General features: G+C 45.6%; 1 protein-coding gene across 1 annotated transcript in view; it reads right to left on the bottom strand.

Moving 5' to 3' along the window:
• dnah6 (dynein, axonemal, heavy chain 6) overlaps positions 1 to 27,500 on the bottom strand; it is a 141,740-nt gene that overhangs the window by 80,408 nt on the left and 33,832 nt on the right. Inside the window, 15 exon segments of the mRNA XM_031814529.1 lie at positions 6,431 to 6,574; positions 6,963 to 7,145; positions 10,072 to 10,194; positions 10,365 to 10,586; positions 12,074 to 12,286; positions 14,702 to 14,828; positions 15,217 to 15,324; positions 20,157 to 20,305; positions 20,417 to 20,584; positions 21,264 to 21,401; positions 21,729 to 21,890; positions 24,501 to 24,656; positions 25,012 to 25,137; positions 25,368 to 25,478; positions 26,377 to 26,541. Coding sequence (XP_031670389.1) covers positions 6,431 to 6,574; positions 6,963 to 7,145; positions 10,072 to 10,194; positions 10,365 to 10,586; positions 12,074 to 12,286; positions 14,702 to 14,828; positions 15,217 to 15,324; positions 20,157 to 20,305; positions 20,417 to 20,584; positions 21,264 to 21,401; positions 21,729 to 21,890; positions 24,501 to 24,656; positions 25,012 to 25,137; positions 25,368 to 25,478; positions 26,377 to 26,541 — 2,295 coding nt within the window.

Here is a 27,500-nt window from a genome sequence, read left to right on the forward strand (position 1 = left end):
GGAATTCAACATTCTATCCATCATTACACTGTTCCAACCCCGGGGACACTTCCAGAATAGGAAAGTAGAGAGTTCCTATTGGATATCATTACTGTGATACCAACCAATGGCAACCATAGTTTCCATTGATAGCATGATGAAATACATTGAAAGTTCTCAGCAGGTATATGAAATCGCCTTCTCTTCCAGCCTCGTTCACCTGCTGTCCTTATTTCTGAGGGGACAGACAGAGGTTTTCCTACCGATACCTTTAGAGATGTTCATTTCAATATGTTCATATCCATCTACTAAAACGGCCTTTACAGCATGTTTCTGTTGCACATTTCCAATTGATGAAAACAACTGAATACACTTATAATTGGTAGCAGTCTTCATCAGATGTTGATAATTGGTAGCAGTCTTCATCAGATGTTGATAATTGGTAGCAGTCTTTGTCAGATGTTGATAATTGGTAGCAGTCTTTGTCAGATGTTGATAATTGGTAGCAGTCTTTGTCAGATGTTGATAATTGGTAGCAGTCTTCATCAGATGTTGATAATTGGTAGCAGTCTTCATCGGATGTTGATAATTGGTAGCAGTCTTTGTCAGATGTTCATAATTGGTAGCAGTCTTTGTCAGATGTTGATAATTGGTAGCAGTCTTCATCAGATGTTGATAATTGGTAGCAGTCTTCATCGGATGTTGATAATTGGTAGCAGTCTTCATCGGATGTTGATAATTGGTAGCAGTCTTTGTCAGATGTTCATAATTGGTAGCAGTCTTTGTCAGATGTTGATAATTGGTAGCAGTCTTCATCAGATGTTGATAATTGGTAGCAGTCTTCATCGGATGTTGATAATTGGTAGCAGTCTTCATCGGATGTTGATAATTGGTAGCAGTCTTCATCAGATGTTGATAATTGGTAGCCGTCTTCATCAGATGTTGATAATTGGTAGCAGTCTTTGTCAGATGTTCATAATTGGTAGCAGTCTTTGTCACATGTTGATAATTGGTAGCAGTCTTCATCAGATGTTGATAATTGGTAGCAGTCTACATCAGATGTTGATAATTGGTAGCAGTCTTTGTCAGATGTTGATAATTGGTAGCAGTCTTTGTCAGATGTTGATAATTGGTAGCAGTCTTCATCAGATGTTCATAATTGGTAGCAGTCTTCATCAGATGTTGATAATTGGTAGCAGTCTTCGTCAGATGTTGATAATTGGTAGCAGTCTTCGTCAGATGTTGATAATTGGTAGCAGTCTTTGTCAGATGTTGATTATTGGTAGCAGTCTTCATCAGATGTTCATAATTGGTAGCAGTCTTCATCAGATGTTGATAATTGGTAGCAGTCTTTGTCAGATGTTGATAATTGGTAGCAGTCTTTGTCAGATGTTGATAATTGGTAGCAGTCTTCGTCAGATGTTCATAATTGGTAGCAGTCTACAGATTGAATTGATTCCACAGGTAAGGCCTCTATTTGATTTTAAACCCTTTCAGAGGACTTAAAGAGTGACTGAACGCACCGATTCAGCAAGTGTTTATCTGTTGCTTATGAAGAAAAATGTCAGTCTTGGAGGTGTGGATTGATGTGGCAGTTACTGATGTTTGTCCCCCATGAGACACCGTGGGAACAAAGCCAGTATCACTTCCTAAAAAGAGTCAGAATGAAATTAAGATAACTCAAGAAATCTGTCATTAATTTAGACGTTTTTGCAAAGGAGCATTTAGTCGCGGAAGTTTACACCTACCTAAGGTGTGTGATGCAGTAGGATATTTTATCAATACATCTACCTACGGTGTGTGATGCAGTAGGATATGTATCAATACATCTACCTCAGGTGTGTGATGCAGTAGGATATGTATCAATACATCTACCTACGGTGTGTGATGCAGTAGGATATGTATCAATACATCTACCTCAAATGTGTGATGCAGTAGGATATGTATCAATACATCTACCTCAGGTGTGTGATGCAGTAGGACATTTATCAATACTTCTAGCTCAGGTGTTGGGTGCAGTAGGATATTTTATCAATACATCTACCTAAGGTGTTGGGTGCAGTAGGATATTTATCAATACATCTATCTCAGGTGTGTGATGCAGTAGGATATTTTATCAATACATCTAGCTCAGGTGTTGGGTGCAGTAGGACATTTCTCAATACATCTAGCTCAGGTGTTTGACGCAGTAGGCCATTTCTCAATACATCTACCTAAGGTGTCTGATGCAGTAGACCTTTTCTAATGCATCTACCTAAGGTGTTTGGTGCAGTATGACATTTATCAATACATCTAGCTCAGGTGTTTGACGCAGTAGGCCATTTCTCAATAAATCTACCTAAGGTGTTTGACGCAGTATGATATTTATCAATACATCTATCTCAGGCGTTTGACGCAGTAGGCCATTTCTCAATAAATCTACCTAAGGTGTTTGACGCAGTAGGATATTTATCAATACATCTAGCTCAGGTGTTTGACGCAGTAGGCCATTTCTCAATAAATCTACCTAAGGTGTTTGATGCAGTAGGATATTTATCAATACATCCAGCTAAGGTGTGTGAAGCAGTAGGCTATTTATCAATACGTCTAGTTTTGGTGTTTGATGCAGTAGGCTATTTATCAATAGGTCCAGCTTAGGTGTTTGATGCAGTAGGACATTTATCAATACATCTACTTAAGGTGTTTGGTGCAGTATTTCACAAGTAAAAAAATGTGCGACGTGTTGTCTTGTGTAAACAAACTCTGACCCGCTGTGCTACTGGGCAGGACTCTCTCACTGTCTGTGTTCTGCTGTATCAATGGATAGACCGTAATCACCACAGCTGTTTATCTTGTGCTACTGGGCAGGACTGTCTCACTGTCTGTGTTCTGCTGTATCAATGGATAGACCGTAATCACCACAGCTGTTTATCCTGTGCTACTGGGCAGGACTGTCTCACTGTCTGTGTTCTGCTGTATCAATGGATAGACCGTAATCACCACCGCTGTTTATCCTGTGCTACTGGGCAGGACTGTCTCACTGTCTGTGTTCTGCTGTATCAATGGATAGACCGTAATCACCACAGCTGTTTATCCTGTGCTACTGGGCAGGACTGTCTCACTGTGTTCTGCTGTATCAATGGATAGACCGTAATCACCACAGCTGTTTATCCTGTGCTACTAGGCAGGACTGTCTCACTGTCTGTGTTCTGCTGTATCAATGGATAGACCGTGATCACCACAGCTGTTTATCCTGTGGTAGTGGGCAGCTGTTTATCCTGTGGTAGTGGGCAGCTGTTTATCCTGTGGTAGTGGACAGCTGTTTATCCTGTGGTAGTGGACAGCTGTTTATCCTGTGGTAGTGGGCAGCTGTTTATCCTGTGGTAGTGGACAGCTGTTTATCCTGTGGTAGTGGGCAGCTGTTTATCCTGTGGTAGTGGACAGCTGTTTATCCTTTGGTAGTGGACAGCTGTTTATCCTGTGGTAGTGGGCAGCTGTTTATCCTGTGGTAGTGGACAGCTGTTTATCCTGTGGTAGTGGACAGCTGTTTATCCTGTGGTAGTGGACAGCTGTTTATCCTGTGGTAGTGGACAGCTGTTTATCCTGTGGTAGTGGGCAGCTGTTTATCCTGTGGTAGTGGACAGCTGTTTATCCTGTGGTAGTGGACAGCTGTTTATCCTGTGGTAGTGGACAGCTGTTTATCCTGTGGTAGTGGACAGCTGTTTATCCTGTGGTAGTGGACAGCTGTTTATCCTGTGGTAGTGGACAGCTGTTTATCCTGTGGTAGTGGGCAGCTGTTTATCCTGTGGTAGTGGACAGCTGTTTATCCTGTGGTAGTGGACAGCTGTTTATCCTGTGGTAGTGGACAGCTGTTTATCCTGTGGTAGTGGGCAGCTGTTTATCCTGTGGTAGTGGACAGCTGTTTATCCTGTGGTAGTGGACAGCTGTTTATCCTGTGGTAGTGGACAGCTGTTTATCCTGTGGTAGTGGGCAGCTGTTTATCCTGTGGTAGTGGACAGCTGTTTATCCTGTGGTAGTGGGCAGCTGTTTATCCTGTGGTAGTGGGCAGCTGTTTATCCTGTGGTAGTGGACAGCTGTTTATCCTGTGGTAGTGGACAGCTGTTTATCCTGTGGTAGTGGGCAGCTGTTTATCCTGTGGTAGTGGGCAGCTGTTTATCCTGTGGTAGTGGACAGCTGTTTATCCTTTGGTAGTGGACAGCTGTTTATCCTGTGGTAGTGGACAGCTGTTTATCCTGTGGTAGTGGACAGCTGTTTATCCTGTGGTAGTGGACAGCTGTTTATCCTTTGGTAGTGGACAGCTGTTTATCCTGTGGTAGTGGGCAGCTGTTTATCCTGTGGTAGTGGGCAGCTGTTTATCCTGTGGTAGTGGACAGCTGTTTATCCTTTGGTAGTGGACAGCTGTTTATCCTGTGGTAGTGGGCAGCTGTTTATCCTGTGGTAGTGGACAGCTGTTTATCCTGTGGTAGTGGGCAGCTGTTTATCCTTTGGTAGTGGACAGCTGTTTATCCTTTGGTAGTGGACAGCTGTTTATCCTGTGGTAGTGGACAGCTGTTTATCCTTTGGTAGTGGGCAGCTGTTTATCCTGTGGTAGTGGGCAGCTGTTTATCCTGTGGTAGTGGGCAGCTGTTTATCCTGTGGTAGTGGACAGCTGTTTATCCTTTGGTAGTGGACAGCTGTTTATCCTGTGGTAGTGGACAGCTGTTTATCCTTTGGTAGTGGGCAGCTGTTTATCCTGTGGTAGTGGGCAGCTGTTTATCCTGTGGTAGTGGGCAGCTGTTTATCCTGTGGTAGTGGGCAGCTGTTTATCCTGTGGTAGTGGACAGCTGTTTATCCTGTGGTAGTGGGCAGCTGTTTATCCTGTGGTAGTGGACAGCTGTTTATCCTGTGGTAGTGGGCAGCTGTTTATCCTGTGGTAGTGGGCAGCTGTTTATCCTGTGGTAGTGGGCAGCTGTTTATCCTGTGGTAGTGGACAGCTGTTTATCCTTTGGTAGTGGGCAGCTGTTTATCCTGTGGTAGTGGACAGCTGTTTATCCTTTGGTAGTGGGCAGCTGTTTATCCTTTGGTAGTGGGCAAGTGGCATTGTGGAAATCAAAATAAATGTTTTGACTAATGTTGATGTTACATATGCAGATTTTAACGAGAGAAGTTGGTTCTCAAGTTCAGTTCGGCTTGAAAGAGAAAATTCTAGCCAGGCAGAAAGGGTCTGGTCCTAGTTCTTGCCCATGGAGTTTCAGATAAGAAAATCGAACCTTAGAAGAAAACAGGACAGAATCCCCATTCTCCAGTTACACCTCTGTAGCATGCTAATACTAGCTAGCACCTGGCGAGGAGTGTTGGCCTTCAGTAATATGTATGGCAGTCAGGGCAGGTTAAGTTGGACTCTGGTAATAGATAAAGCTTTGAACCTGTCTGGAAATGCAGTATTTAAAAAAATGCAGTCTTCTGATGGTATGGAAAAGAAAACAGTATATAGTGTGTCTCTCTCCCCCTGTGTGTGTGATAGGCATGGCATGCTGTAGATGATTATAATTCTCACTATGATGATGATTATTATTATAATTCTGACTATAATGATGATAATGATAATTATGAATATAATGATGATGATGATAATTCTGACTATAATGATGATGATGATAATTCTGACTATAATGATAATAATTCTGACAATAATGAAGATGATCATGATGATAATTCTGACTATAATGATGATGATGATTATAATTCTGACTATAATGATGACTATAATGATGATTATTTTAATTCTGACTATGATGATGATCATAATTCTGACTATGATGATGATTATAATTCTGACAATAATGATGACTATAATTCTGACTATAATGATGCTGATTATAATTCTGACTATGATGATGATTATAATTCTGACTATGATGCTGATTATAATTCTGACTATGATGATGATTATAATTCTGACTATGATGATGATTATAATTCTGACTATGATGATGATTATAATTCTGACTATGATGATGATTATAATTCTGACTATGATGATGATGATTATAATTCTATGATGATGATTATAATTCTGACTAAGATGATGATGATTATAATTCTGATTATAATGATGATGATTATAATTCTGACTATGATGACGATCATAATTCTGACTATGATGATGATTACAATTCTGACTATGATGATGATTACAATTCTGACTATGATGATGATCATAATTCTGACTATGATGATGATCATAATTCTGACTATGATGATGATCATAATTCTGACTATGATGATGATCATAATTCTGACTATAATGATGATGATTACAATTCTGACAATAATGATGATGATTACAATTCTGACAATAATGATGATTATTATAATTCTGACTACAAATGATGACAATGATAATTATTATTAGTATAATTATTCTGACTATGATGATGATTATAACGATGCTGATGAAGGCCCTACTAACCTTGGCATCATTATTGTCTTCAAACTGTTGTCTGACGAAGCTGTCGAAGGCATCCCAGTGGCTGTCAGTCAGGTTACCCCCCACAGACCACAGGTAGCAGAACACAAACGTCTGACACAACACACTGTTCAGGTGCTTAGCTTCCTAGAACACACACACACACACAGAGATGGAACTATACTTAATAAGCAATAAGGCCCGAGGGGGTGTGGTATATGGTCAATATACCACGGCTAAGGGCTGTTCTACGCACAACGCAACGTGGAGTGCCTGGATACAGCCCTTAGCCATGCTATATTGGCCATATACCACAAACCCCCGAGGTGCCTTATTGCTATTATAAACTGGTCGACAACGTAATTAGAGAAGTAAAAAAAATAATGTTTTGTCATACCTGTGGTATACGGTCTGATATACCACGTCTGTCAGCCAATCAGCTTTCAGGGCTCGAACCACCCAGTTTAAAGATGTGTATAATGACTGGTTAACATGTGGTTGTGGTCATGCTGCGCTCTAGTAACATTTAGCCTACCATCTTGAGGTCTGGTCTTCCGTCTCCCAGCAGCAGCGCCTCCAACAGGCAGCAGAGGGTAGTGACCTTACTGATGTCCACCTGGCCCATGGCCTGGACACAACGCTTCCACACAAACTGAAGACCCTTCTCCACGTACTGCTCAAACAACGCCAACAGGTACACACACACTGCTTCAGGGAGCTGGGGGGGGGGTAGAAGGGAGAGGAGGATAGGGGGAGACAGCAACAGAGAGGGCAGAGAGAGTGAGAAGCAGGGCAAGTTAAATGTATGATCAGGACATCAAGAAAAAACAGGTAAAAGTTGGCTTTTGAATTAAGATAAAGATCCATGTCAACCAACCAATCAATAGACAGTAATCAAGATACATCATCTGTCTGCTATAACATCAGAAACAACAGCAGATATAACCCATCATCTGTCAGCTATAACATCAGAAACAACAGCAGATATAACCCATCATCTGTCAGCTATAACATCAGAAACAACAGCAGATATAACCCATCATCTGTCAGCTATAACATCAGAAACAACAGCAGATATAACCCATCATCTGTCAGCTATAACATCAGAAACAACAGCAGATATAACCCATCATCTGTCAGCTATAACATCAGAAACAACAGCAGATATAACCCATCATCTGTCAGCTATAACATCAGAAACAACAGCAGATATAACCCATCATCTGTCAGCTATAACATCAGAAACAACAGCAGATATAACCCATCATCTGTCAGCTATAACATCAGAAACAACAGCAGATATAACCCATCATCTGTCAGCTATAACATCAGAAACAACAGCAGATATAACCCATCATCTGTCAGCTATAACATCAGAAACAACAGCAGATATAACCCATCATCTGTCAGCTATAACATCAGAAACAACAGCAGATATAACCCATCATCTGTCAGCTATAACATCAGACACAACAGCAGATATAACCCATCATCTGTCAGCTATAACATCAGAAACAACAGCAGATATAACCCATCATCTGTCAGCTATAACATCAGAAACAACAGCAGATATAACCCATCATCTGTCAGCTATAACATCAGAAACAACAGCAGATATAACCCATCATCTGTCAGCTATAACATCAGAAACAACAGCAGATATAACCCATTATCTGTCAGCTATAACATCAGAAACAACAGCAGATATAACCCATCATCTGTCAGCTATAACATCAGACACAACAGCAGATATAACCCATCATCTGTCTGCTATAACATCAGACACAACAGCAGATATAACCCATCATCTGTCAGCTATAACATCAGACACAACAGCAGATATAACCCATCTCTGACAACACTGTAGGTCTGTAACATCAGACACAACAGCAGATATAACCCATCTCTGACAATACTGTAGGTCTGTAACATCAGACACAACAGCAGATATAACCCATCATCTGTCAGCTATAACATCAGACACAACAGCAGATATAACCCATCATCTGTCAGCTATAACATCAGACACAACAGCAGATATAACCCATCATCTGTCAGCTATAACATCAGAAACAACAGCAGATATAACCCATCTCTGACAACACTGTAGGTCTGTAACATCAGACACAACAGCAGATATAACCCATCTCTGACAATACTGTAGGTCTGTAACATCAGACACAACAGCAGATATAACCCATCATCTGTCAGCTATAACATCAGACACAACAGCAGATATAACCCATCTCTGACAACACTGTAGGTCTGTAACATCAGACACAACAGCAGATATAACCCATCTCTGACAATACTGTAGGTCTGTAACATCAGACACAACAGCAGATATAACCCATCTCTGACAATACTGTAGGTCTGTAACATCAGACACAACAGCAGATATAACCCATCTCTGACAACACTGTAGGTCTGTAACATCAGACACAACAGCAGATATAACCCATCTCTGACAATACTGTAGGTCTGTAACATCTGTCTGCTATATAACATCAGAAACAACAGCAGATATAACCCATCTCTGACAATACTGTAGGTCTGTAACATCTGTCTGCTATAACATCAGAAACAACAGCAGATATAACCCATCTCTGACAACACTGTAGGTCTGTAACATCTGTCTGCTATAACATCAGAAACAGCAGCAGCAGTACGAGGAAGGATATAAAACCATTTAAAGACAGTTATCATAAAGACAGGGACAGTTCACAGGATCCTCCTCTAATGATGCAAGAGAGAATGTGTAAAGGTTAGAGGTGACGAAGAGAGAATGTGTAAAGGTTAGAGGTGACGAAGAGAGAATGTGTAAAGGTTAGAGGTGACGAAGAGAGAATGTGTAAAGGTTAGAGGTGACGAAGAGAGAATGTGTAAAGGTTAGAGGTGACGGAGAGAGAATGTGTAAAGGTTAGAGGTGACGAAGAGAGAATGTGTAAAGGTTAGAGGTGACGAAGAGAGAATGTGTAAAGGTTAGAGGTGACGGAGAGAGTGTGTAAAGGTTAGAGGTTAGAGGTGATGTGTTGTGGTGGTTGATGTTTATGATGGATCTGCTGACACTAACGGTAGGAGTACCATTCTAGCCATCTATATAGTTAGATACACCTCTGTCTTTGGTCTGAGACAGGCGACATTCTCTGTGATCTTCACAGAACGATAACATGAGAATACAGATTTCCAAACAGGCTTGACTGAGCCCACAGCTACTTCCACAGAGGGGCATTATGATTATGAAGACATGGTAGATGTATATTCGGAGTAGAGATGTGATCAGCGCAGGAAAACACCTTGTTAGTCAGGCCAGTTATCCAGGTCTGGACCATGTTAAGGAGACTGGTAAATCCCCTTGTTAGTCAGGCCAGTGATCCAGGTCTGGACCATGTTAAGGAGACTGGTAAATCACCTTGTTAGCCAGGCCAGTGATCCAGGTCTGGACCATGTTAAGGAGACTGGTAAATCACCTTGTTAGCCAGGCCAGTGATCCAGGTCTGGACCATGTTAAGGAGACTGGTAAATCACCTTGTTAGTCAGGCCAGTGATCCAGGTCTGGACCATGTTAAGGAGACTGGTAAATCACCTTGTTAGTCAGGCCAGTGATCCAGGTCTGGACCATGTTAAGGAGACTGGTAAATCACCTTGTTAGCCAGGCCAGTGATCCAGGTCTGGACATAGGGCATCCATTTGAGTTCGTTAGAGTCGATGTAGACCATCCCACAGCGACTCACTGTGGCTGGGGACGCCACCGATAAGTCCTGGACCTGAGACACACAACACAGAGGTTGCAGAGCATTTACAAAGTCTGGATCTTTAACATGTCACTATTATCTGTTCATGTCAATGACGTCCATAGTGATTGTCCCGCTTGTCATCAACACTAGAACGCAATGAAGAGGAACCTCTAACCTATAACCCCTGACCCCTCTCTGACCTCAAACACCATGTGTATAGACGGGGTCAGTTTGATGCGTTCGCTGTTGGCCAGACACAGCATCTTGTTGTCGTCCAGGACCGTGTTCATGTTCTCAATCCACAGTGCGTCCACCGGACCGTCCGACACGATCCACTTGTGGTCATCGCTGGTGTCGTTGCAGGCCGCTCGCACGCTGAGCGCCATCAGGCCGTCACGCCACTCCAGGGTCAATATGTTCACCTGTAGGGGTCCGGGATTAAAGGTTAGGGGCTCATGTTATGCACTTTGTAACCTATGTTTGTATCTACACATTGGTAAAAACCAATAGCAAGTGAGTGAGTAAACGAGTGAGCAAGCGAACGAAGGATTCATTGATTGAACTAATTGGTACATTAATGAGTTGGATGGTTAACTGTTAACAAATCAACTGACTGTTTATGGATAGATTTATTTATAGACTGATTGAAAAAATGTGGTATTCACTTTTATTTATTCAGAGCAGCTCAATTGAGACCAGGGTCTCATTCCCAATGGTGCCCTGAGTACAAACCTTTTCTCACAAACAGGAAGAGAAATGAACATTACCAATAAAACATGACCATAGTTAACAACTGGCAGTAGATATGACTGTACAACCTGCTTCCTGCTATTTAGGGAGAGGCCAGATCTACAGTACGTCTAAAAACAGAAGCCCACTTTAAATCTGAGCTTTTTAACTAGCTCATCCATGTGTTCTATTAAACATTAAGTCTTAGCCAATCGAAATGCACAGATATTTATAGGTGGGAACCCGAAAGATGGGAGAACCATCCAATAAATAAGTATGTAGTCCATCTGAAACAATTTTGAGAGAATTAGTGAACAACATGTATTTAGTTTTGCACACATTAAGTACCAGTTTTAAACCAACCAGGGCATTCTGTAAGGTAACAAGGTCCGACTGCAGCTCTAATATAAACTGGCAAACAGTTGGGTCAGTGGCATACATCACACTGTCGTCTGCCTACAGATGAATATTACAAGTTAACAGATAGACCAGTATTATTGACATAAATAGTAAAGAGAACAGGTCCCAGTACAGACCCCTGCGGTACACCTTTTGTAATATCCAGGAAACTAGACTGAACACCATCAGAGATCATGCATTGAGTCCTGTCTGACAGATCATTCTCAAACCACTTGCAAAAAGCCTGACCCAGACCTATTTCAGTCAGCCTTTGAATGAGAATGTGACGGTCAACAATGTCAAAGGCCTCGAAAAGGTCTCTAAATAAGGCAGCAGAATGATTTTTTTATGATCCAAGCAATTTAACACATCATCTAGAATAACCGTAGCAGCTGAACCGGTGCTGTGTCCAGGTCTAAAACCGGATTGGTTCATATTAGAACAGTGAGAAGTTAAAAAAGTTATTCGCTAAAAGTTGGTCGGGGAAATTGGACAGTAGTTATCTAAGTCAGAAGGATCTCCTCCTTCATGTAAGGGGAGGACATGTGCCACTTTCCAGATCTTAAATGAGAACACCAGAAACAATAGTCAGGTTAAAATAAAGGTCAGTGGTTCTGTAAGTGGAGCAGAGAGCTGCAGTGAGAAGAGGTCAAGAGAATCAGCCCCTATAGCTTTATTAACATCCGCAAAGCCCTCAGTACATCATAGACATCAAATGGTTGAAATGAAACGACAGTATGTGAGTCTGTTAGTGCACAGATGAATTGTCAGCCAGGCGTACCTCTCCGTAGAGCTCTCCCATGGTGACAGACTTGGGGTTGAGGACGTATGTCTTGACCGGGAGGTAGAAGGGGTTGTGTTTCCCGTGGCCAGCCTGCCACAGGGTATCTAAGGTATCAGACAGGATGGAGTAGACCGTGGTCTTCCCTCCACCTGTAGGACCCACCAACATCACACCATGACGTACTATCATGGTCTCATACAGCTGGATCACCTGGAGGGAGGGAGAGGAAGGGTTACAACCACACAGAGATCACCTGGAGGGAGGGAGAGGAAGGGTTACAACCACACAGAGATCACCTGGAGGGAGGGAGAGGAAGGGTTACAATCACACAGAGAAACATATAAGGATCATACATCATCACTAATTCATGTATTTTAATTTGAAGTCAAACTGAACCAAATTGAATGATTTTGTTGAATTATGTTTTTGTGTTTAATCTTGATCATTTGTAATGACATAGCCATCATTGATTACTTAATTATATAAAGCACTTTAAGGCCTACATTATGTTTATTTAAATTAATACATAAGTTCAGTCAGTCAGTCAGTACCTTGTAGGTCATGTTGGGTAGGGTCAGTCAGTACCTTGTTGGTCATGCTGGGTAGGGTCAGTCAGTACCTTGTGCATCATGCTGGGTAGGGTCAGTCAGTACATTGTGCATCATGCTGGGTAGGGTCAGTCAGTACCTTGTGCGTCATGCTGGGTAGGGTCAGTCAGTACCTTGTTGGTCATGCTGGGTAGGGTCAGTCAGTACCTTGTGCGTCATGCTGGGTAGGGTCAGTCAGTACCTTGTGCGTCATGCTGGGTAGGGTCAGTCAGTACCTTGTGCGTCATGCTGGGTAGGGTCAGCCAGTACCTTGTGCGTCATGCTGGGTAGGGGCAGTCAGTACCTTGTGCGTCATGCTGGGTAGGGTCAGTCAGTACCTTGTGCGTCATGCTGGGTAGGGTCAGTCAGTACCTTGTGCGTGATGCTGGGTAGGGTCAGTCAGTACCTTGTGCGTCATGCTGGATAGGGTCAGTCAGTACCTTGTGCGTCATGCTGGGTAGGGTCAGTCAGTACATTGTGCGTCATGCTGGGTAGGGTCAGTCAGTACATTGTGCGTCATGCTGGGTAGGGTCAGTCAGTACATTGTGCGTCATGCTGGGTAGGGTCAGTCAGTACCTTGTGCGTCATGCTGGGTAGGGTCAGTCAGTACATTGTGCGTCATGCTGGGTAGGGTCAGTCAGTACCTTGTGCGTCATGCTGGGTAGGGTCAGTCAGTGCCTTGTAGGTCATGTTGGGTAGGGTCAGTCAGTACCTTGTTGGTCATGCCGGGGAGGGTCAGTCAGTACCTTGTAGGTCATGTTGGGTAGGGTCAGTCAGTACCTTGTTGGTCATGTTGGGTAGGGTCAGTCAGTACCTTGTAGGGCATGTTGGGTAGGGTCAGTCAGTACCTTGTTGGTCATGCTGGGTAGGGTCAGTCAGTACCTTGTAGGTCATGTTGGGTAGGGTCAGTCTGTACCTTGTTGGTCATGCTGGGCAGGGTCAGTCAGTACCTTGTTGGTCATGCTGGGTAGGGTCAGTCAGTACCTTGTTGGTCATGCTGGGTAGGGTCAGTCTGTACCTTGTTGGTCATGCTGGGTAGGGTCAGTCAGTACCTTGTTGGTCATGCTGGGTAGGGTCAGTCAGTACCTTGTAGGTCATGTTGGGTAGGGTCAGTCTGTACCTTGTTGGTCATGCTGGGTAGGGTCAGTCAGTACCTTGTTGGTCATGCTGGGTAGGGTCAGTCAGTACCTTGTGCATCATGCTGGGTAGGATCAGTCAGTACCTTGTGCGTCATGCTGGGTAGGGTCAGTCAGTACCTTGTGCATCATGCTGGGTAGGGTCAGTCAGTACCTTGTGCATCATGCTGGGTAGGGTCAGTCAGTACATTGTGCGTCATGCTGGGTAGGGTCAGTCAGTACCTTGTGCGTCATGCTGGGTAGGGTCAGTCAGTACCTTGTGCGTCATGCTGGGTAGGGTCAGTCTGTACCTTGTTGGTCATGCTGGGTAGGGTCAGTCAGTACCTTGTTGGTCATGCTGGGTAGGGTCAGTCAGTACCTTGTAGGTCATGTTGGGTAGGGCCAGTCTGTACCTTGTTGGTCATGCTGGGTAGGGTCAGGCAGTACCTTGTTGGTCATGCTGGGTAGGGTCAGTCAGTACCTTGTGCATCATGCTGGGTAGGATCAGTCAGTACCTTGTGCATCATGCTGGGTAGGGTCAGTCAGTACCTTGTGCATCATGCTGGGTAGGGTCAGTCAGTACCTTGTGCATCATGCTGGGTAGGGTCAGTCAGTACATTGTGCGTCATGCTGGGTAGGGTCAGTCAGTACATTGTGCGTCATGCTGGGTAGGGTCAGTCAGTACCTTGTGCGTCATGCTGGGTAGGGTCAGTCAGTACATTGTGCGTCATGCTGGGTAGGGTCAGTCAGTACCTTGTGCGTCATGCTGGGTAGGGTCAGTCAGTACCTTGTGCGTCATGCTGGGTAGGGTCAGTCAGTACCTTGTGCGTCATGCTGGGTAGGGTCAGTCAGTACCTTGTGCGTCATGCTGGGTTGGGTCAGTCAGTACCTTGTGCATCATGCTGGGTAGGGTCAGTCAGTACCTTGTGCGTCATGCTGGGTAGGGGCTGCAGGTTGCGTTTCACTAGAGACTCCAGGATGGTGGTTTGGAGAACACCGTAGTCATGTTCAGGGATGGAAACGCCAGGGAACAGGTCAGACATGATGCCACTAGAGCAGAGAACACACAGACACAGAACCGTCATATACAGAAACACACAGACGTCACACACACAGAGCCGTCATACGGACATACACACACAGTCATACACAGGCGTCACACACACAGAGCCGTCATACGGACAAACACACACGTCAGTCTGCAGTAAGGCATGATGAGGCATGATGAGGCCTGATGAGGCATGATGAGGCATGATGAGGCCTGATGAGGCATGATGAGGCATGATGAGGCATGATGAGGCATGATGAACGTATAACAGTGGAACGTTCTATTCTTCTCCATAGTGCTGTAACATTAGCTGTGGGACACCATTGGTTTGTGTGTGTGTGTATGTGTGTGTGTGTGTGTCTGTGTGTGTGTGTGTGTGTGTTCTCTCACCCAAAGAGCGCAGCATCGTCTGTGAGGAACTTGGGCAGATTGGAGTCTCTCAGAGCCCTGATCAGAACCACGTCTTCACTCAGGTGGGGGTTCTCTCTCTTCAGAGAGCTGTCAGGGGTCACACACACAACATAATGCATTCTCTATAAATGTGGGGGTCCCTCTCTCTTCAGAGAGCTGTCGGGGGTCACACATACAACATAATGCATTCTCTATAAATGTGGGGGTTCTCTCTCTTCAGAGAGCTGTCGGGGGTCACACGCACAACATAATGCATTCTCTATAAATGTGGGGGTCCCTCTCTCTTCAGAGAGCTGTCGGGGGTCACACGCACAACATAATGCATTCTCTATAAATGTGGGGGTCCCTCTCTCTTCCGAGAGTCAAAATCACTTCCTTAAATCACTTCCTAAATTGACTGACTTCAATTTGGAATCGTCTAAAGGTCACTGAACTGAATACATCACCGGGTCGTCTAAAGGTCACTGAACTGAATGCATCACTGGGTCGTCTAAAGGTCACTGAACTGAATACATCACTGGGTCGTCTAAAGGTCACTGAACTGAATACATCACTGGGTCGTCTAAAGGTCACTGAACTGAAACATCACCGGGTCGTCTAAAGGTCACTGAACTGAAACATCACCGGGTCGTCTAAAGGTCACTGAACTGAAACATCACTTTAAACACACTCACCATCTCTCTGTTACACACAAACACACATGCAGACACACACAGCTTGGTTGGAGGTTGTTAGGTAGAAGTGAATTCCTCTCCTCTCTCCTCCTGTCATCCTCCCTCCCTCCTTTCCCAGAGCTCGGCTAATCAAGGTGGATGATGATTCCCCAGTGACTGTTCACCAACCCATTCATTAATAATGTGGAGTGCTGGAACACACACACCCACACACACAGGCTGATAATGGCAGGCCCATTACATTGGATTTACAGCGGTAGTAAAAAGTGAATGAGACAGACAGAAGAGGGTGGCTCTAAACAGTCAGAGGGCTTGTTATTCACACACCTGTAAAATGAACAGCTCACCCTGTGACAAGACAATAGCTGCGTGAGTCAATCTGGGATTAAGTGTGATGGATGGGACAGACAGGGGACATTACTACCACATCTAGACCAGGAGCATGATGGATGGGACAGACAGGGGACATTACTACCACATCTAGACCAGGAGTGTGATGGATGGGACAGACAGGGGACATTACTACCACATCTAGACCAGGAGCATGATGGATGGGACAGACAGGGGACATTACTACCACATCTAGACCAGGAGTGTGATGGATGGGACAGACAGGGGACATTACTACCACATCTAGACCAGGAGTGTGATGAATGGGACAGACAGGGGACATTACTACCACATCTAGACCAGGAGCGAGATGGATGGGACAGACAGGGGACATCACTACCACATCTAGACCAGGAGGATCTGAATGATGCCAATCATCTTTAATATGATGCTGATACAGTGTCTCAGTCCTTCCTGTCAGGGAGCTGTCGTGTGATGAGGAACGGGTCAGTAGACCAGGCAGGATGTCATATGCTACTATCTTATTCTCTCTGAGTCAGCCCTGCAGAGAGGAAAACAAGGCATTTCCCTTGTCTAGTCTGCTCTTCCTGTCACCATTCTGCACTGTGTCACTCTCAGCTTTGACAATAAGGTTTGTGTCCCAAATGGCACCTTATTCACTATATAAAGCTGGTCAAAAGCAGTGCACTGCATAGGGAATATGGTGCCATTGGGAACACTACCCAAAGGTTCACATTTGCATAGAAGTGGCTGTAAAATGCATAAGGGTAGAGGGTTCTGGGTAGATCTGTAAACGGCACTATGAGGATACAACTGAATATCGTTTCGATCTGATTTGTACATAAAGTGACCTTTACCTTGTTTTTTCATAAGCCCAGAAACTGTCAGATACCGGCTGGTGGTTTTGATTGAATAGAGTTCTGTTTTTCTCTCTGTGCCCTATCTGGTCATGACGAGTTCAAAAGTACCTTGTTTTTACCCCCAAAATCTAACAGATACCGGTTTGCAACTTTGATTGAACAGGGTGGGTACAACATTGTGTCCTAGCCTAGACCAGTATAGAACAGCACCCCCTGTGTGTCCTACTCTAGACCAGTATAGAATAGCACCCCTTGTGGGTCCTACCCTAGACCAGTATAGAATAGCACCCCCTATGTGTCCTACCCTAGACCAGTATAGAACAGCACCCCCTATGTGTCCTACCCTAGACCGGTATAGAATAGCACCCCCTATGTGTCCTACCCTAGACCAGTATAGAATAGCACCCCCTATGTGTCCTACCCTAGACCGGTATAGAATAGCACCCCCTATGTGTCCTACCCTAGACCGGTATAGAATAGCACCCCCTATGTGTCCTACCCTAGACCAGTATAGAATAGCACCCCCTAGGTGTCCTACCCTAGACCGGTATAGAATAGCACCCCCTATGTGTCCTACCCTAGACCGGTATAGAATAGCACCCCCTATGTGTCCTACCCTAGACCAGTATAGAATAGCACCCCCTATGTGTCCTACCCTAGACCGGTATAGAATAGCACCCCCTATGTGTCCTACCCTAGACCAGTATAGAATAGCACCCCCTATGTGTCCTACCCTAGACCAGTATAGAATAGCACCCCCTATGTGTCCTACCCTAGACCGGTATAGAATAGCACCCCCTATGTGTCCTACCCTAGACCAGTATAGAATAGCACCCCCTATGTGTCCTACCCTAGACCGGTATAGAATAGCACCCCCTATGTGTCCTACCCTAGACCAGTATAGAATAGCACCCCCTATGTGTCCTACCAAAGACCAGTATAGAATAGCACCCCCTATGTGTCCTACCCTAGACCAGTATAGAATAGCACCCCCTGTGTGTCCTACCCTAGACCAGTATAGAATAGCAGCCCCTGTGGGTCCTACCCTAGACCAGTATAGAATAGCACCCCCTGTGGGTCCTACCCTAGACCAGTATAGAATAGCACCCCCTGTGTGTCCTACCCTAGACCAGTATAGAATAGCACCCCCTGTGTGTCCTACCCTAGACCGGTATAGAATAGCACCCCCTGTGGGTCCTACCCTAGACCGGTATAGAATAGCACCCCCTGTGTGTCCTACCCTAGACCGGTATAGAATAGCACCCCCTGTGTGTCCTACCCTAGACCAGTATAGAATAGCACCCCCTGTGTGTCCTACCCTAGACCAGTATAGAATAGAACCCCCTGTGTGTCCTACCCTAGACCGGTATAGAATAGAACCCCCTGTGTGTCCTACCCTAGACCGGTATAGAATAGAACCCCCTGTGTGTCCTACCCTAGACCAGTATAGAATAGCACCCCCTATGTGTCCTACCCTAGACCGGTATAGAATAGCACCCCCTATGTGTCCTACCCTAGACCAGTATAGAATAGCACCCCCTATGTGTCCTACCCTAGACCGGTATAGAATAGCACCCCCTATGTGTCCTACCCTAGACCAGTATAGAATAGCACCCCCTATGTGTCCTACCAAAGACCAGTATAGAATAGCACCCCCTATGTGTCCTACCCTAGACCAGTATAGAATAGCACCCCCTGTGTGTCCTACCCTAGACCAGTATAGAATAGCAGCCCCTGTGGGTCCTACCCTAGACCAGTATAGAATAGCACCCCCTGTGGGTCCTACCCTAGACCAGTATAGAATAGCACCCCCTGTGTGTCCTACCCTAGACCAGTATAGAATAGCACCCCCTGTGTGTCCTACCCTAGACCGGTATAGAATAGCACCCCCTGTGGGTCCTACCCTAGACCGGTATAGAATAGCACCCCCTGTGTGTCCTACCCTAGACCGGTATAGAATAGCACCCCCTGTGTGTCCTACCCTAGACCAGTATAGAATAGCACCCCCTGTGTGTCCTACCCTAGACCAGTATAGAATAGCACCCCCTGTGTGTCCTACCCTAGACCGGTATAGAATAGCACCCCCTGTGTGTCCTACCCTAGACCAGTATAGAATAGCACCCCCTATGGGTCCTACCCTAGACCAGTATAGAATAGCACCCCCTGTGGGTCCTACCCTAGACCAGTATAGAATAGCACCCCCTGTGTGTCCTACCCTAGACCAGTATAGAATAGCACCCCCTGTGGGTCCTACCCTAGACCAGTATAGAATAGCACCCCCTGTGTGTCCTACCCTAGACCAGTATAGAATAGCACCCCCTGTGTGTCCTACCCTAGACCAGTATAGAATAGAACCCACTGTGTGTCCTACCCTAGACCAGTATAGAATAGCACCCCCTGTGTGTCCTACCCTAGACCAGTATAGAATAGCACCCCCTGTGTGTCCTACCCTAGACCAGTATAGAATAGCACCCCCTGTGGGTCCTACCCTAGACCAGTATAGAATAGCACCCCCTGTGTGTCCTACCCTAGACCAGTATAGAATAGCACCCCCTGTGTGTCCTACCCTAGACCAGTATAGAATAGCACCCCCTGTGTGTCCTACCCTAGACCAGTATAGAACAGCACCCCCTGTGGGTCCTAGCCTAGACCAGTATAGAATAGCACCCCCTGGGGGTCCTACCAAAGACCAGTATAGAATAGCACCCCCTGTGTGTCCTACCCTAGACCAGTATAGAATAGCACCCCCTGTGTGTCCTACCCTAGACCGGTATAGAATAGCACCCCCTGTGGGTCCTACCCTAGACCAGTATAGAATAGCACCCCCTGTGGGTCCTACCCTAGACCAGTATAGAATAGCACCCCCTGTGGGTCCTACCCTAGACCAGTATAGAATAGCACCCCCTGGGGGTCCTACCCTAGACCAGTATAGAATAGCACCCCCTGGGGGTCCTACCCTAGACCAGTATAGAATAGCACCGCCTGTGGGTCCTACCCTAGACCAGTACAGAACAGCACCCCCTGTGGGTCCTACCCTGCCATGACGAGGACAGACTTGACGGCCCTCATGCCGAAGTCGTAGTGGTCCTGTTGAGAGAGCTGCTCAGAACACAGCTTGTACATCTGGGTCATCTTTCGGGCCAGAGTCTTACTGGACTCAAACCCCTCAGAGTAGAGGATCACCTAGAGGAGGAGAGAATGGAAGCATGGAGGGGGAGAAACGGAAGTCAATGATCTGCTCCCCAGCTACAAATGACCTCAGCATCGTAACACATCCCCAGCCCCCCCAGTTACCTCAGCGATCAGGGCATAGTTGGGCACCATCATGGCTATGGGTCTGAACAGGGCTTTGAGGTTGTCAGGGAGCTCAGTGCGTCCAGCGTAGCCCGGGTTCATAGTGATGAAGGCAGCACATGTCATCACCAGCTTGATCTCTCTGCCCTCAAACATGAACCTGGACAGCTACAAGACAGAGACCACATGACACGGAGGACTGAACCAGGTTGTGAGCATCTACCGTGTCGTTTTCTTAGGTAGTGTACACATCACCGTGACAACAGGAACAGACGATTCTGTTAGTTAAACTACCTCTGTTACACTGAGGTCTGATGAAACAAACCTGATATCCAGGCTTTAGTTCAGAGGGCTAACAACTTCTTTAGCCGAGCGGACATCAATCTTGCCTGACTGGTGTGATGGATGGAGGTTAGAACTAGGAAGGCTGTGGGTGACCAGGTGTAGCTATACCGTGGCCATCTTCACATTGTGGATGGTGGTGAGTTGTAGGTACCAGTATATACTGTATTTGTGATATATTCCAGCAATAAGTCCCGAGGAGATGTGGTTATTGGCCAATATACCACGGCTAACGGCTGTTCTTAAGCACGACACAACGCAGGGTGCCTGGATACAGCCCTTAGCCGTGCTACATTGGCCATATACCACAAACCCAGGGTTGCCTTAATGCTATTATAAACTGGTTATCAACATAATTAGAGCAGTAAACAATACATGTTTCGTCATACCGGTAGTATACTGTCTAATATACCACGGACTTCAGCCAATCAGCATTCAGGGCTCGAACCACCCAGTTTCTAAATGTAAAGATATTGGGACAGACAGGGGAAAGGGGGGGGTATACCTTGGCCATCTTGGCATTGCGGATAGTAATGAGTTGCTGGGCGATGACAGACAGCACCTCAATGTCGATGCGGTTAAACTCATCAAAACAACACCAGGCCCCTGATTGGGCCAGACCACTGAAGAACTTCCCCATCATCTACAACACAGACAGGTGATTGGTTAAGCAGATAGCAGGAATAAAACAGGATCCTTCATTATGAAGAAGATCCACTGCTGTGGTGACACTGTCCCCTAGTGTTAGTGTCTGGGTAAAACAAAGACAATAGGAGAGAGGGAGACAGAGGGTTGGGATTAGAAGGGTAAAGGAAGAGGGGGAGAGAACAGGGTTCCCCAAACAGCTGATTGAAATAACCAACTCATCATCAGGCTCTGATTATTTGACTCAGCTGTGCAATGCCGGGGCAGGACTGAGTTTGGGAAACCCTGGAATAGAAGGTTCTGTGCTGGTCAGTCTAATCAGTACCTTGTAGTCCAGTCCATCAGAACAGTTGAAGACGACACACTGGATGGACAGAGCTTTGGCCAGGTCCTTAGTGGTCTCCGTCTTCCCTGTTCCAGCTGGGCCTGCTGGAGCCCCACCAAGGTCTAACTGAAGAGCCCCCATCAGACACAGGTAGCAACGATCCTAGAGACATACAATGGGTTAATGGATGGAGAGATCCTAGAGAGATCCTAGAGAGAGACAACAGGTTAGTGGGTGGAGAGATCCTAGAGAGAGACAATGGGTTAATGGGTGGAGAGATCCTAGAGAGAGACATACAACGGGTTAATGAATAGAGAGATCCTAGAGAGAGACATACAATGGGTTAATGAATGGAGAGATCCTAGAGAGAGACATACAATCGGTTAATGGATGGAGAGATCCTAGAGAGATCCTAGAGAGATCCTAGAGAGTGACAACAGGTTAGTGGGTGGAGAGATCCTAGAGAGATCCTAGAGAGAGACAATGGGTTAATGGGTGGAGAGATCCTAGAGAGAGTCAACAGGTTAATGGGTGGAGAGATCCTAGAGAGAGACAACAGGTTAGTGGGTGGAGAGATCCTAGAGAGATCCTAGAGAGAGACAATGGGTTAATGGGTGGAGAGATCCTAGAGAGAGACAACAGGTTAGTGGGTGGAGAGATCCTAGAGAGAGACAACAGGTTAGTGGGTGGAGAGATCCTAGAGAGAGACAATGGGTTAATGGATGGAGAGATCCTAGAGAGATCCTAGAGAGATCCTAGAGAGAGACAATGGGTTAATGGGTGTAGAGATCCTAGAGAGAGACAACAGGTTAATGGGTGGAGAGATCCTAGAGAGATACAATGAGTTAATAGATGGAGAGATCCTAGAGAGATACAATGAGTTAATAGATGGAGAGATCCTAGAGAGATTCAACGGGTTAATGGATGGAGAGATCCTAGAGAGAGACAACAGGTTAATGGATGGAGAGATCCTAGAGAGATACAACAGGTTAATGGATGGAGAGATCCTAGAGAGATTCTAGAGAGATCCTAGAGAGAGACAACGGGTTAATAGATGGAGAGATCCTAGAGAGATCCTAGAGAGATACAACAGGTTAGTGGGTGGAGAGATCCTAGAGAGATCCTAGAGAGAGACAATGGGTAAATGTGGGGAGTTCCTAGAGAGATCCTAGAGAGAGACAACAGGTTCATGGGTAGAGAGATCCTAGAGAGACAACAGGTTAGTGGGTGGAGAGATCCTAGAGAGAGACAACAGGTTAATAGATGGAGAGATCCTAGAGAGAGACAACAGGTTAGTGGGTAGAGAGATCCTAGAGAGATGCAATGAGTTAATAGATGTAGAGATCCTAGAGAGACATACAACGGGATTAATGGATGGAAAGATCCTACAGAGACAAAACGGGTTTGTGGAATTTCTTTCCTTCTTAATGCATTTGAGCTAATCAGTTGTGTTGTGACAAGGTAGGGGTGGTATACAGAAGGTAGCCCTATTTGGTAAAATACCAAGTCCATATTATGGCAAGAACAGCTCAAATAAGCAAATAGAAACTACAGTCCATCATTACTTTAAGACATGAAGGTCAGTCAATCAGGAAAATTAAGAACATTGAAAGTTGCTTCAAGTGCCAGTCGCAAAAACGATGATGAAACTGGCTCTCATGAGGACCGCCACAGGAATGGAAGACCCAGAGTTACCTCTGCTACAGAGGACAAGTTCATTAGAGCTACCAGCCTCAGAAATTGCAGCCCAAATAGATGCTTCACAGAGTTCAAGTAACAGACATCACAACATCAACTGTTCAGAGGGGACTGTGTAAATCAGGCCTTCATGGTTGAATTGCTGCAAAGAAACCACTACTAAAAGGACACCAATAAGAAGAAGAGTTGCTTGGGCCAAGAAACACAAGTAATGAACATTAGACTGGTGGAAATCTGTCCTTTGGTCTGATGACTCCAAATTTGAGATTTTTGGTTCCAACCGTCATGTCTTTGTGAGACGCAGAGTAGGTGAACGGATGATCTCTGCATGTGTGGTTCCCACAGTGAAGCACGGAGGAAGAGGTGTGATGCTGTGGGGGTGCTTTGCTGGTGAAACTGTCTGTGATTTACTTAGAATTCAAGGCACACTTAACCAGCATGGCTACCACCACATTCTGCAGCGATACGCCATCCCATCTGGTTTGAGCTTAGTAGGACTATAATTTTTTTTTCAACAGGACAATGACCCAACACACCTCCAGGCTGTGTAAGGGCTATTTGACCAAGAAGGAGAGTGATGAAGTGTTGCATCCACATTACCAAACCTCAACCCAATTGAGATGGTTTGGGATGAGTTGGACCGCAGAGTGAAGAGCAGCCAACAAGTGCTCAGCATATGTGGGAACTCCTTCAAGACTGTTGGAAAAGCATTCCAGGTGAAGCTGGTTGAGAGAATGCCAAGTGTGGGCAAAGCTGTCATCAAGGCAAAGGGTGGCTACTTTGAAGAATCTCAAATATAAAGTATATTTGGATTTGTTTAACTTTGAGACACAGGGGAACATGGGCATGTTAATCAAGGCATCCTGACACATTTTTCCCCACATAGTGCTTTTCTGATTTCCCCATGCAGTCTGATGAGGGAAAATGTCCCGAAGTGCAGGTGCACACACACCAAGACAATCATGCACAGAAGGATACCATCTGCAATGTCTTAGACTGTTGCTTTGATACATTGTTTGTTACTGTCTTGTGTGTGTGTGTGTGTGTGTGTGTGTGTGTGTGTGTGTGTATTACCGTGAGTGGGGTGATGACGAGACGAGGGCAGGCCCCCAGGTATTCATATCCATAGATGTAGGTGGACAGAGCCATCCTGGCCACACAGTTATCTAGGTCCAAGTCCCAGTAGTAACGCAGCTGCCTCTGCCACTCAAAGTTACTGCTGGAGTCAACCTACACACACACACACACACACACACACACACACACACACACACACACACACACACACACACACACACACACACACACACACACACACACACACACACACACACACACACACACACACACACACACACACACACACACACACACACACACAACACACACACACACACACACACACACACACACACACACACACACACACACACACACAGCCTTGGTCACTAATCAAGGTCAAGGCCAAATAAACAGGACATAAACTGTTATTTTTGATCAGACAAGTTGGATTGATGTAAAACTATCTTTTTTGAATGAACTACACTTCCCATGATGCAGTGGGTGGTTTGCAGGCCTACAATACCTTCCGGGCCACGAGGTCTGTGACAATGTCCCTGGCGTGCACGTCTACGGTGATGAGAGCTGTGATGATGTTACGGTGCAGGGTGGGGAGTTGGCCTCGAACCAGGGCTGCTAGGGCATTCAGCCTCTATAGACAGACAGACAGGCAGACAGACAAGCAGACAGACAAGCAGACAGACAGACAAGCAGACAGACAAGTAGGGAGGGGGGCAGGCAGACATACAAGCAGACAGACAGACACGAGGAGAATCATCAAATGATAAATAACAAAAGTATTTCTATGTAGATAAATATCTCTGTTCCAAGGTGTTGTCACCACTGTAGGATGTTGAAAACAGTCATTGTGGAGGGTCGTACATCAATGTTGACATATTCAAAGTCCTGCAGGGCCATGAAGTGGTCGTGGTCTCCCTCCAGACAGCCGTCGAGGTCTCTGCACCACATCAACTGACTGATGGTTAACACCACCTGGTGGACACAGAGGAATACTGCAGCTGGACATTAACTCATACAGACACCTGATGGTTAACACCACCTGGTGGACACAGAGGAATACTGCAGCTGGACATTAACCTCTTACAGACACCTGATGGTTAACACCACCTGGTGGACACAAAGGAATACTGCAGCTGGACATTAACTCATACAGACACCTGATGGTTAACACCACCTGGTGGACACAGAGGAATACTGCAGCTGGACATTAACCTCTTACAGACACTTGATGGTTAACACCACCTGGTGGACACAGAGGAATACTGCAGCTGGACATTAACCTCTTACAGACACTTGATGGTTAACACCACCTGGTGGACACAGAGGAATACTGCAGCTGGACATTAACTCATACAGACACCTGATGGTTAACACCACCTGGTGGACACAAAGGAATACTGCAGCTGGACATTAACTCATACAGACACCTGATGGTTAACACCACCTGGTGGACACAAAGGAATACTGCAGCTGGACATTAACTCATACAGACACCTGATGGTTAACACCACCTGGTGGACACAAAGGAATACTGCAGCTGGACATTAACCTCTTACAGACACCAGGTTTACAACACATGATAATCATACAATAGGAATTCATTCATTTCTTCAGAGGCTACTCTTGTTGTTTGCTCTGGTAGTCAGCGATGGAGGTTAGTGTGTGTGTGTGTGTGTGTGTGTGTGTGTGTGTGTGTGTGTGTGTGTGCGTGTGCACCTGTGAGGGGTGTCCAGCCACCACCCACTCCTCTCGTTCTTTACTCTGGTAGTCAGCGATGGAGGTTAGTGTGTGTGTGTGTGTGTGTGTGTGTATGTGTGTGTGTGTGTGTGTGTGTGTGTGTGTGTGTGTGTGTGTGTGTGTGCGTGTGTACCTGTGAAGGGTGTCCAGCCACCACCCACTCCTCTCGTTCTTTACTCTGGTAGTCAGCGATGGAGGCCTTGCTGAGGCGGCGGAGGGAAGAGAACATGGCCTCCTCTACTTTACCCAGCCAGTCCTCTACGTTACCACGTGCCTTCAGACCTTTAGCCAGGCCCACCTACACACACACAGAATGAACACACACAAATACACACGCACAGAATGAACACACACAAATACACACACACAGAATATTGTAATGGAAGTCAAGGATAACATTTTCATTAAAAACTTTGTTACGTCCATCTTGACGTCTGAAGATCCATCTGCAGTGACAGTGAAACAATCAACAGAGAGAAAGACAGGGAGGTCTCCTCTCCTTCAGGTGAGACCATGACCAGTATATTACCTACCTTCTCTCTCCTTCAGGTGAGACCATGACCAGTATATTACCTACCTCCTCTCCTTCAGGTGAGACCATGACCAGTATATTACCTACCTTCTCTCTCCTTCAGGTGAGACCATGACCAGTATATTACCTACCTCCTCTCCTTCAGGTGAGACCATGACCAGTATATTACCTACCTTCTCTCTCCTTCAGGTGAGACCATGACCAGTATATTACCTACCTCCTCTCCTTCAGGTGAGACCATGACCAGTATATTACCTACCTCCTCTCCTTCAGGTGAGACCATGACCAGTATATTACCTACCTCCTCTCCTTCAGGTGAGACCATGACCAGTATATTACCTACCTTCTCTCCTTCAGGTGAGACCATGACCAGTATATTACCTACCTCCTCTCCTTCAGGTGAGACCATGACCAGTATATTACCTACCTCCTCTCCTTCAGGTGAGACCATGACCAGTATATTACCTACCTCCTCTCCTTCAGGTGAGACCATGACCAGTATATTACCTACCTTCTCTCTCCTTCAGGTGAGACCATGACCAGTATATTACCTACCTCCTCTCCTTCAGGTGAGACCATGACCAGTATATTACCTACCTCCTCTCTCCTTCAGGTGAGACCATGACCAGTATATTACCTACCTCCTCTCCTTCAGGTGAGACCATGACCAGTATATTACCTACCTCCTCTCCTTCAGGTGAGACCATGACCAGTATATTACCTAC

The sequence above is a fragment of the Oncorhynchus kisutch genome, unplaced genomic scaffold (genome assembly GCF_002021735.2).
Source record: "Oncorhynchus kisutch isolate 150728-3 unplaced genomic scaffold, Okis_V2 Okis07a-Okis12b_hom, whole genome shotgun sequence".
Taxonomy (NCBI): Eukaryota; Metazoa; Chordata; class Actinopteri; order Salmoniformes; family Salmonidae; genus Oncorhynchus; species Oncorhynchus kisutch.